This window comes from Primulina tabacum, chromosome 5, assembly GCF_025594145.1.
Source record: "Primulina tabacum isolate GXHZ01 chromosome 5, ASM2559414v2, whole genome shotgun sequence".
NCBI classification, from domain to species: domain Eukaryota; kingdom Viridiplantae; phylum Streptophyta; class Magnoliopsida; order Lamiales; family Gesneriaceae; genus Primulina; species Primulina tabacum.
In genome coordinates, this window is record NC_134554.1 from 30041196 (window position 1) to 30053746 (window position 12551).

Below are 12551 nucleotides of genomic sequence, written 5' to 3' on the forward strand. Positions count from 1 at the left end.
ATTTTATAAAGTGTGTAATTTAATATATTTTGTGAGTTTGAGATTTTTACTTTTTACCGTAAATTTTTATTTTTAATAATACAGTATATATATTTATAAAACAATCATATATGTTAACAAAGTTCGACTAAATCCACTTCACCAAGAAATTTAAAACCCAGTTCGGTAGAAACAGCTTCCATAATTTGCTAAAAACCAAAATCGCGATAAAATTGAACATATCAATTGTAAGGACAAGTCAAGTTAAATTTCCACCGCTAATAATAATTCAAATGATAATTATTGACCTCTCAGACACATACTGGATTTAAATTCAACTCTTTCAAATTCTGTGAAATATTTTAGCCTTAATTTTCATGCATATGTCCAAATTTTCCACCATATCAAGGGCTGTTCGGTAATTGGTTAAGACATCTCACGCACCTTATCTCAAGATTTTTGAATAAATGAGTGATCCAAATTGAGCTCTAGAAATAGTAATCTCCCTTTTGAGTCGAAGAAAAGCATGATTAATCGTTGTGTGAATAAAAAGGAAACAGAAAAAATTATTATTGAATCTAAAAATGATTTGACACGGATATGTCTATTTTTTTTATATAAAAAAAAGAAACAAATATGAAAAGTAAAGAAGAAACAAGTCCCAAATAATTTAGTCCAAAAATTCGATAACAGAAATTTAAGATCTTCAGGCATATGACTGTTCTAAACGATGCAGACAGAAAACGGCAAACTTCAGAAAACTGACACGATATGAACATTAAGCACTTCAATGGTAAAGCGGACATCAAAATTCGTACCATAGTCACCTTCAAATCTAGTGCGCAATTAGCTGGGGTCTCCTAATTTCATTACACTCTAAAATAAATGTTAATTGTTTTCACTGCTGTAATAAAGATACACTGAACACAAAACCTTAGGGAGGGGAGTATGGGGAAACAGGAGATATACCATTCTTAGCTGTAAACCGGTGAAATATTCACATCTCCGACTAATGTGAACTCGTTCCTGAGGATCATTACCAGCGGTGTACTTGATGACTGTTTCAGACACTAATCATCGTAAACTACTTCGAGCATTTGGTTTTGTGATTGATTCTATGAGCCTGTACATCCACTTATCCAGCAATCCTGTCAGACAAAGATGTATGCCATGAAGAGAGTTCTCTAGTTGCAGATTTACCCCACAATCATATCAAGAACATCTTGGTAGGCTTTATTATCCAAAACGGTATAGTTAATGACTATTTCCATATATGATCAAAAGGAAACTCAAAATTATTTTTGTGAAATCCCCATGAATTTTTGTTTACATTCTTGAAATTTCAAAGGTATTCTGAATCTTTTAAATATTCATGTAAATTTTCCAAAATTTAAGCGGATGAAAGATGGGTGAAAAAAATTATGTTCCAATATTTGAGTCAGATTGCACATTCTTGTGTGTAACCGATACGTTGAACAAAGACTGTCAAATGTGGCTTATTGTTGAATTCTAGCGCACAAGTAGTGGATCCCATGGAAACATGCGCAGAAGAATGTTTGTGAAATGGTTGATCAGTTTAGCATTCAAACATTTTCCACTTTTTAAATACTATCCAGATGGTATTTCAGTAATAAGTGAATAATCTCAACTGGAAAGGCCATAATAGAAAGGAGAAATGAACCTGTTAAGGCAAATGTACCACCCAGCACGGCACAAAGCCGTGTAACAAAATGCAAAAAACTACGTCGTTCTTCCCTAATTGTCACTGTAATTGGTGACAAGTCATACAGAAAGTAAACGGCTACAGTAGAGAAAAAATTATATTAGTCCTCTAAACAATGAAGCAGATAATTAGAAGGGGGAAAGAAGAATGAAATGAAGAAGTTAACGGAACAAAACTTACCAGGCCACATCTTATCGACCTCAGTAATAGGAGAAAAGTACTCAGTGACAGAGAATTGATTCGTGGACAAAACTTCTTTTGAGAGATACTTGTATTCAGTTGGAACAATCTAAATCGTATGAAAAGCAAAATACTCGGAAAGCAATTCTCAAATTCAAACTTAATCATAGTATAGACCAACATTGACTACGATATCATGTAAATAATTATATACCAAGCTTTGACTTTGTCAAGCTATTATGATTACCCTGGCTCATCAAGCTCAAGAAACTCATACTCGAGCTTAATACAGATGGTATAAGTGTAAAATTGAAATCCAAAACTTAGGGATATCTCTAACCACAATGAGACTCTATGGATCGAAGACACAAATAACCAGTTTTAAGTTGTATTTGCAGATCATGAACACAATTGGAAGGAGCAGGAAAGGGGACAATTTCTCTTGCATAGGAAGCAATGTAGTCCTGTGGTCAGTTGGTGGGCCACTATTATATTCAAACCATGTCTTAATCCACTCAAAAGCATGTCATATATAATAAATGTCGAGTTTTATAAATGCAACAAAAAATGGGCCACAACTCTCACCTTTATATAGTACTTGAATGTTCCACTTGCAGCTTGCAAAATTCGCACTGTGTCGTCAAGTGGGTTATGTATCCCAGGATATTTGGGCCCAAAAGACAAATCGTGAATTATATGACTCACATTGACATGGGAAGAACCTTCAAAAATCTGCAGAGAATCAACTGGAGTAAATAGATAAATCTACCTGGAACAACGAGTAAAATACAGCACTGTAAATGCCAATATATGAAATTCTGATTAATCAGCCAATTGCAAAACATCGATTTTAGAAAATTCAAACTTTTGCATGCAAAATAGAGGAGTAACAACACGGAAGAAGGTATAAGACATATGTAGAATATGCAGAGTCACATCTAGAAGAATGAAGTCTTATAAACTTGGTCACATCTGGAGAAGGCATAAGGCATGGACGGAGGGAATAGATAAAGATTCTAGATCGTTGCTTCCCATATATTTTCAAAGGTTTCCAAAGCATCTTACCTCCATGAGTATAATCATATTCTTTGGAAACATCTATATCAGCACATAAGTACGATTGTTTTTTCATGTTAAAAATAATTCACACACTCAAATTTGAAGATAAGCTGAGAGCTTACCATCTGTGCAACAAAAATATTCAATCCGTGCACAGAGATATGGAAGTTCCCAGCAACCCTTTGCACATCTAAAACCCCATATACCTGCAACAAACAATAAATTAAATGAAAAATAAAACGACTGAGCAAGGAGCGATTGTCAAATTGAAGGTTATTTTCTACATCATTGAATTATGTGAAATTAATAAACTAGCATGTGCAGGAAGATTCTGCAAAGAAAATAAAACGAAGCAGAGATAGAAAGAAAGAAAAGCATACCCGACAACCTTCTCCAATAGATATAGCGTGCTTCACCTTTTTAATTAACTTATCAGCATCTTCGTCAAGACTGTGGAGTTTGACTTTGTGGTCAGATTCTTCATGGTGATCTTTGTGGTCATCTGATGATACACACACACACACACATATAAGAATTGAGTTAAAATCATTAGCTTGATGCCCACAGTACTTTGCAAACAAATATATAAGCTTCATATAGTATAACTTCTACTTCTATTAGTATAGGCACAAAAAAATACCAATCTATCTATCACAAACTAAGTTCCAACTAAAACAATGAAATTGGTGTGGTAAACAAATTCAGGGATAAGGATTGAATGCATACGAGGAAAAGAGAAACGTATTATAGAATCTTTCTATGCTGCAATAACTAATTCATAGAAAAAAAATTAAATATTACATCGTTCGAAACTTCACACTGCATTTACATTTCAGATTGCTAAAGTTCATATTAGACATTAAATGCCGCAGCACGAGGCAACACAAATTCCCTTTTTTTGACATTAACTTTCTTTAACGAGTTTCCATCCAAGTGACCACAAAAAGAACAACTGTGGCAATCTTGACAATAACTTGGAAGTACAGGGTGTTAATAGAGTTTAAGGTTCTCTACATTATTTTCATGAATAGCTAGAATGTGCTAGCCAAACCAAACGTCTCAACTCACTCATAAAATCTTTCCATGAGCAGAATAATAGTAAAGGTTGTCCGAGAGCTGGGATATACTACAAGTTCTCATGTCTTAATAACTATATTAACTGAAACAGAAAGGAAGTTGTTACTTTGAAGAGTTGGAATCCCAAACAGCGCAGATTCTACACACACACACGAACTCAACTTTTGCATCGAGAAAATGGACAAAAAGAGTTCACAGAGTCCTCATCGAGAAAATGACCAGTTTAAGAAAATCCAGAGAAATGTGTGAATGGGTCAGGTCCTAAGAACATGCAGTAACAGGAAACTCCTGATGCTCATAAACATCAAATCATTCCCTCTCCATCAAATTAACTAATCTGAGCATCACTGTAGTGAAATAGAAACTAAAAGATTATTTGTATCAGCCTTAATATTTGTTACTAATTTCAGTTCATGGTGAAAGCATCATATCCCAACTGTGGAAACCTAAAAAGCCAATCTTGAGAAAGAACCTCCGACGTCAAATAATGGCATGTCAAAGAACCTCTTCAAAACTCTATTTCTAACAAGACTCGTGGGTAAACCCATTAATTGCCTATTTGCTTTTCTAGTTCACACTCATCTACCATAAAAGTAAACCTACTAGCAGACATTCAATGGTCCAAGAGCAGAATACACAAGTAAATTGAATGTGAATAGTGATGCCAACCTAAAAACATCTGAAAAACAAATTCATGTTAAATTGCATGTACACAAGTACATTCAACGTGAACAACGTTACTTAAGGTGGAATTATAATTCTCCAAAAGCATGTTGTAAGAAAAGACACGTTGAAAGAAAAGGATAAAAATAATCTCCAAAATCTAGAACAAAGTTCCAGACAAACTAACCATGCCCATGAGAAGCATGCTCCTTCTCTACAAGGTCTGATAGATACTCTGTGCCAATAATTTGGCCATCACGATTCAAGCGAAGCTGCAAAAAAGAATGGAGGTGACCACAATAAATAACATATCCAATTTATTTCTCAAGAGAAAAGAAAACCCGAAAAGGTAGTAGGCAGATTACATTTTGACATATACAAACGGATTAACATAGAGTAAACTAACTGTTGAATAATAAATATTGGATTATTATCTAGTAGATTAGATAGTAACCTTCTTTCTTTATATTTTAAATTCTTCTAGATCAGGATATTTTGAATTCTTCTAGCTTTCGATAGCATCTGATGTTTCTTCGTTAGATATTCTGTACAGAACTTCGTTTATTCATTCAATGAAAAAGATGAGTTTTTCTCTCATACTCGGTTAATAAAAATCACATGATATCAGAGCGCTAACAGAAAATAAAATACCCATGACCAAGTACAACATGGCATCCTCATCCCAATCTTCAACTTCCAGCTCCACAACTCCGGTAGTGCCCATTACTCCAGCGGCCACTGGTACTTCATCCAACCCGATCATTTGTCACAAATTAAATGGCCCAAACTAACTACAATGGTCACAACTCCCAATCTGTGATGATGTTCAAATGTGGAAAAGGAAAAGATTAATTCATTTCCAGTACTTCGACTTGTCCAGCAAAAAGCAATTCCAAGTTTAGAACTTGGAATTCCGAAAATTATATGGTCATGTCTTGGTTGATCAACTTCATGACGACTAAAATAAGTGAAAATTTCCTCCTTGTACCACTGCCAAAGACACATGGTATGCAGCCTATGATACTTATTCGTCCAAGGATTATGCATCGGAATTATTTGCCATTGAAAGCAGCCTTCAAGACCTTCGTCAAGGTGACTCCACTGTTACGATGATTTTAAATTCCTCACTCGACTATGGCAACAGATTGACCTCTGCGATTCATGAGTGGAAGTGTCCAGATGATAATGGTCTGTATCGTGCTATCGTGGAAAAGAAACGCATCTTCCACTTTTCACTGGGCCTCAACTCTACACTGGATGAAGTGCGCGGACGGATCTTAGGCACAAAACCTCTATAGTCTTCCGATTGTGTTTTCAGAAGTACGTCGAGAGGAAAGTCTATGGAAAGTTGTGTTGGGCACTCTGGCTCCTCCTCCTTCTGTTGATGGTTCTGCACCCCACCGCTTATGGATTTGGTGCAATGCGACAATCACAATCCTTGTCCAACATTGAGAAAATGAAAGCACGACGTCCGTGGTGCCCTAAATGTCGGAAATCCATACACTGGAAACGTGTTGAAAAATTCACGGGAAGCCCGTAGATTGGAAGCCAGCACGAGAAAGATACGCTAATGCAGCAGTAACAAAAGATCCTTCTGTAAATCAGTAGCCTTTCACCAAAGAACAACTCGTACTACTCCAAAAATTGTTCAGTTAGAATAATATTGCCACTAATACTTCACTCACTAGCACTAGTAATGTGGCTCATGAAGGTATTTTCTCATTCGCTTCGACTTCTAAACATGAATTGTCATCTTCTTGGATAATCAACCTTGGCGCGTCTGACCACGTGACTGGGAATTTGAAATCTTTTCACTCTTTTAGCCCATGTAATGCATCCAATACAGTCCGAATGGCAAACAGGTCATTATCTAGAGTTGCTGGTTATATTCAGGTTCATATAGTTTTATTTGTGCCAGATCTTGTCTATAATCTTTTGTCTGTAAGTAAGCACAATAATGATCTCATATGCACTGCTAAATTTCTTTGTTTATTCGTGTTTTCCAGGGTTCGGCATCGGGGAAGAAGATTCGCAGATCTTTGTGATGGATTGTACCTTCTCAAGATGAATGTTTCCAAGAGTCACCCAACCCCAAGTCTTTCCAAGCCTTTTTTATCTCATTCTATTTCAGCTTTCAATAGTGATAATGATATTTTATTGTGACATTATCGATTAGAGCATCCAACTTTTTTGTACTTTGGCAAGCTGTTTCCTTTTTTATTCAATAATAAAAATCTTCATTCTCTTAAATGCGATATTTAGTTTAAAAGGCGCGCGCCTGGCTGTAGCTGTCGCCAAGCGCACCGCTTTAAGCAGGAACGCGCCTTAGGCGCGCCTCTGCCCAGGTGTGGTGTTGCTGAAAGGCGCAAGCCTGTGCGCTTGTGGCCTACATGATACATATAATATAAAATAATTCAAACCGACATTTTAAAGCCCAATAAGAAATCTCGTTCCTATTTATTGTTTAAAAAAGCCTTGCAAATGCATGCATTCGTTTCAGCTCCCTTGCGACCTAGCTAAAATTCTTTATGCGTCCGCGCGTCTTTGCCTCAAATTCTTTCTGAGGCCTGCTCATCTTTGTCACTGCGTTTGCTGCCGAACGTTCCAATATCTGGAGCTTCAGCTTCTGAAGATGACGATGATAATATGGTTGAGGAGGATGAAAATGATTTAGATTTTTAAAGTTTTTTTCTTAATATATTATGATGACCTTATGACTTACTAATGAATTTTATATGATTGGAGTTTGTTTTTAATTATGATTTATTCTACATTATCTATTAATGGATTTTTTTATTTTTTTGATAAGAAACGATTGAGTATTATTAATATTAGTTAATGTCCATTACAGGAAGTGGACTAGAAGTCCACTACTAATGAAAAGAAACTAAAACGTCTAACAATAGATGTAATATAAATCACTTTATATATGTTGAAATTTGAAATTTGTGCCAAACGCGCCTTACTTCGATAAAGCGTGCGTTTCACCTCATGCCTTGCGCCTCAGGCCCCAAGGCACCCTAACGCTTTAATGCATCTTGCGCCCCAAATAACTGTGGATATTTCTCAATTATCTAAACATACACGTGCAACTTTCTCACCCTGATCGTTACAAACCACCCAAACTCTCTCTTATACACAGTGAAATCTGGTGACCCTCGAATGTAAGCAACATGAGTGGCACTCGCTGGTTTATTTTACTTACCGATGATAATACACGTCTTTCGAGGGTGTTCTTGACGAAAGATAAATCAGAGACTTCACATATTTTCAAACATTTCCACACCATGGTTCAAACACAATTTTCTACCCTGATTCAAATTTTACGGACTGATCGGGTAAGGGATTACTACAATTATGTTTTGGGGGGTTACCTACAAAAACATGGGATTATTCACCAAAGCTTTTGCATTGATACACCCCAACAAAACGAAATCTCTGCGAGGAAAAATCGCCATCTCCTTGATGTTGCTTGATCCCTACTTCACCATGAATGTTCCAAAGTCCTATCGGGTGATGTCATTCTCACAGTCACTTACCTCATCCATAGGAAGCCCTCTCGAGTCCTGAATTTTCAAACCTCCATCCAAACCTTCATTAAAATTTTGCCCAACTCACATCACCTTCACGAAATTCCCCTAAAGGTTTTTGGTTGTTCATGTTTTGTTCACATCCATTCTCATAATCGCAGCAGACTTGAACCACGCACTGTAGAATGCATTTTTTTTTGTTATTCTTCAGACCAGAGAAGGTACAAGTGTTATTCTCCCATCACAAAAAAAATTACTCTTCAGTGGATGTTACATTTTTTGAGTCCGCATCATTCTACCCCAATAAATCGGTTAAGGGGGAGTCTTCCAATGAAGTACCACAGCATTGGGAACCCACCATACCATACGTTGAACCAGTCCTTGAGCCAACTTGTCCCACAATCAGCGAGCAATCGATATTCAGTCCACTGCCTCATGTCTATTCCCGAAGGAAACCTCATCAAAATAAAGTACACGAACCCGTACAAAATCAACTCATTCATGACAACTCTCTGCTGCCAAATTCAGAAAAAACCATACAACATATGTCTGATCCTGATACCCCTGTGATTGAGTACATTGCACCTGATGATATAGCAATTGCCTTGAGAAAGGAAGTCCGAACATGTACAACGCATCCTATAGGTGATTTTGTCTCACTTAAACGTTTTCATCCTCTATATCGTGTTTTTCTTTCCACAATAAACCAAATTCAGGTTCCAAGTAACATTGATGAGGCTCTCAGTGATCCAAACTAGAAGGCTGTTGTTTATGATGAAATAAGGGCACTGAAAAAGAACAATACATAGCACATCTCTGATCTACCCACTAAAAAAAAACTTGTTGGATTCAAATGGAACATAAGCCCGATGGAAGTATAGAACGGTTCAAGGTAAGACTTGTGGCTAAAGGGTATATGGAATCTCATGGTATTGACTACCAAGAAAATTTCGGTCATGTTGCTAGATTCAACAATGTTCAAGTTCACCTTGATGTTAAGAATGCATTTCTCAACGATGATCTTGTAGAAGAAAAATGTACATGAAATTTATTCCAGGCTTTGAATGAACATGTAAGGATAATAAGGTGTGCAAATTAAAAAAAATTCACTTTATGGGTTCAATCAATACCTAGAACCTGGTTTTATCGATTTACCAATGTGTTAAAGAAAAATGACTACAATCAATGTCAATTTGATCACACATTATTTGTAAAACACACTGAAGAAGGTAAGATTGCAACCATAATAGTGTATGTGGATGACATTATTGTACTTACAGAAAATCATACAGAAGAAATGGCACGTGTGAAACTCATTCTCTCAAAAGAATTTGAAATAAAAGACCTTGTACATTGGGAATGGAAGTGGCAAGATCATCTCTAGGTATCTCAATTTCACAACGAAAGCATGTTCTTGACCTATCGAAAGAGACCGGCACGTTAGGGTGCAAGCCTGTAAATACACCGATGGATCCAAACATCAAGATAAGTATGAAGAAGAGATGTTTTCCTGTTGATAAGGGGAGATATCAAAGACTAGTAGGCAAACTTAAATACCTAACACACACAAAACCGGATATTTGATTTGTAGTTAGTGTCATCAGTCAATTCATGAACACTCCGACTGAAGAACACATGAATGCCGCTTATCGGGTGGTGTTGAGATATCTAAAAAGGACTCATGGTAAATGACTACTCTTTAGGAAATCATCTATCCAAAATCAAAGTGTACGGACAGACGTTCCACGTCAGGATATTGCACATTTGTATGGGCCATGGGGGAACTTGGTGATATGGCAGTACAAGAAGCAACCTGTAGTTGCTCGTAGTAGTGCTGAAGCAAAGTTTCGAGCATTATTTTTAATGGAATTTGTAAAGAAATATGGTTCAGGAGACTTCTTGGTGAATTAAAGGTGGAAGACGGTCATATTATAGAAGTTCTATGTGATAATCAAGCTGCTATAAGTATTTCGAAAAATCTAGTCCATCATGATAGGACCAAACATTTTGAGATTGATCGACGTTTTATAAGTGAGAATATTGAAAAAGGAATTGTAGACCTCTGTCACACTTCTACTCAATTGTGAGTTGCAGACATCCTTACAAAAGCACTTCGCATGCTCATTTATGAAGATTTGAGTTCCAAGCTTGGCATGATCAATTTATATGACCCAACTTGAAGGGTGATATTGAATAATAAATATAGGATTATTATCTAGTAGATAGATAGTAACCTTATTTCTTTATATTTTAAATTCTTCTAGATTAGGATATTTTGAATTCTTCTAGATTAGGATAGCATATGATTGTTTCTTCTTTAAATATTCTGTACAGAACTTTGTTTATTCATTCAATGAAAAAGATGGGTTATTCTCCCAGGTTCGATTCTTAAAAATCACACTAACCTTCCATATATTTGTGTCAAGATCGACTTCATGCTTCCCAGACATATCAATGGCATCAACACTTAGAACTACAAGAATCGTAGAGTTGAATAGCATATGGCTAGTATGAATAAAAATTATGATCCCAAACAATGTTTAAGAAGGCTAACCATCACAAGGCAAAGATGGGAATGTCATATTAATGTGGATCGGAAGTGTTTCTCCACGTTTTAAGTCAACAGCCATCTGCCAAAGCATAATATTCATATTAAGAACCCATAAAAACTTGTATGTATTGCAGATTTACATGCAAGAAATATGTAAGGTATTGATCAAAATAAACTCTTAAGTGATAATACATAAATATTGAAGTACATAATTAAAAATGTGGAACTTGAGAACAAGAAAACTAACCTCATGTACTATATCCGTTGAAAGATAAAACGTCAACTCATGCAAGAACAATGAAGCCATAATGACAAGTCCAACAATGGAAACTAACATGATAAAAAAAAATTTGTTAACTATTCCTTGTCACGAAATTCAATAAACAAACATCATTTCATTATTTTTTTGTCCACGTCATTACAGTTGATTTGATAACAAGCAATTTGAAACGTGTGTAAATTGTGTTTCAAGACTTGCGGCCCACCATTTGAAACTTACAAGACCAGAATCATAAAATACAAAACTGTGTTTGTTTTAATCCCATAAAGCATCCATTCTAATGGCATATTTTCCTTCAGGGATTAAATTCTAACCCTTAAACGGCTTTCTCTTCTACAGCTATAAACAACAATAAAATAGCTGTGAAATTTCATTTGGGAAAAATAAAGAACCAGAAAAAAATACCGAGGGCACCAGATTTCGTCTTCTGCAGCAAATGTTCTTCGGCGCGAGGAAATGCATCAAGACTTTTCATTACTTGTTTAAAATTACCCATCCTTTTGTTGTCTTTTAAGCTATCTCCACTTGAGCTAAAATCCCCCCAACAAAAGAATCATGAAATCACGGCTCACTGTACAGAAAAAAAAAAGAGAAATTCAGTCAAAAAACAATCCAACTTTGAAATTGAGTAAATTGTGTTATCATCATGGTTTAGCTTCGCTTAACTTTGTCCTCCCCCACCCCAACAATCTAACAAAATGAAATACCCTGCTCAATCCTCAATGCATGGGAAAAAGTAGCAAAATTCGGTCAACAAAACATTCTGACGATAAATTAACTTGCATGATTTTGTATCACTATTTAACGCTCCCCATACCCAAACAAAATACAATGATCATGAAATCACTGGCTTATCGCCAAAATAATAATAAGAAGAAAAATAACGTACAGGGCTAACAAACAATTTCAGATTAGAAATCGAATTAATCTTTCATCGTCTTCTATCTATATTTAACCCTGATTCCCAAAAATATCAAAAAATTACGAATAACCATCTAACTGCGAAGATAGAAATCCAGAACAAACAATTCAGAGTTCGAAACTAAATCACTCTTTATCATTTTCTATCTATATTCAGCCCTATAAATTGAAATCCACGTACTATTGTATAACAATAGAGAAAATCTGCATTCGTAGAGGCAGAAATCACCTTCAGTTGGAGAGAGAATCGACGAAATGAAATGTTCGCCGGCGATTTGAGTTTCAAGGTGACCCAAATAAATTGGATTAGCCCAAATTTATAAGTCGGAGAGCCCAGCCGTATTAATATAACAAGTGACGCCCTAAACATATGAAGGTGCATAAATCTATATTTTCATCTATTTTAAAGTCCATAATTTGAAGAATATGAATTACCAGTTCAATAAATTGATTATTTCTAAGATATAATCTAAAATAGTTTATAAATTAAGAACTTTTGAAATAACTGGAATAAAATTGAGCTAGCAAAAAGAGGAATTTAATTCTTGGATATGATTAAATAAGTTCACAAATGGAATTTTTACAAAA

General features: G+C 35.6%; 1 protein-coding gene across 1 annotated transcript; it reads right to left on the reverse strand.

Moving 5' to 3' along the window:
- Nucleotides 1-731: 731 nt before the first annotated feature.
- On the reverse strand, nucleotides 732-12331 carry LOC142547410 (uncharacterized). Its single transcript, XM_075655692.1, has 12 exons — nucleotides 12193-12331; nucleotides 11448-11613; nucleotides 11010-11092; nucleotides 10766-10841; nucleotides 10617-10684; nucleotides 4869-4953; nucleotides 3322-3443; nucleotides 3064-3147; nucleotides 2468-2614; nucleotides 1883-1991; nucleotides 1661-1780; nucleotides 732-1127 (listed from the first exon to the last, which is right to left on the reverse strand). Exons 2-12 carry the CDS (start codon nucleotides 11536-11538, stop codon nucleotides 1054-1056), a joined length of 1059 nt encoding a protein of 352 aa, XP_075511807.1. The 5' UTR covers nucleotides 11539-11613; nucleotides 12193-12331; the 3' UTR covers nucleotides 732-1053.
- Between the last annotated feature and the right edge of the window lie 220 nt (nucleotides 12332-12551).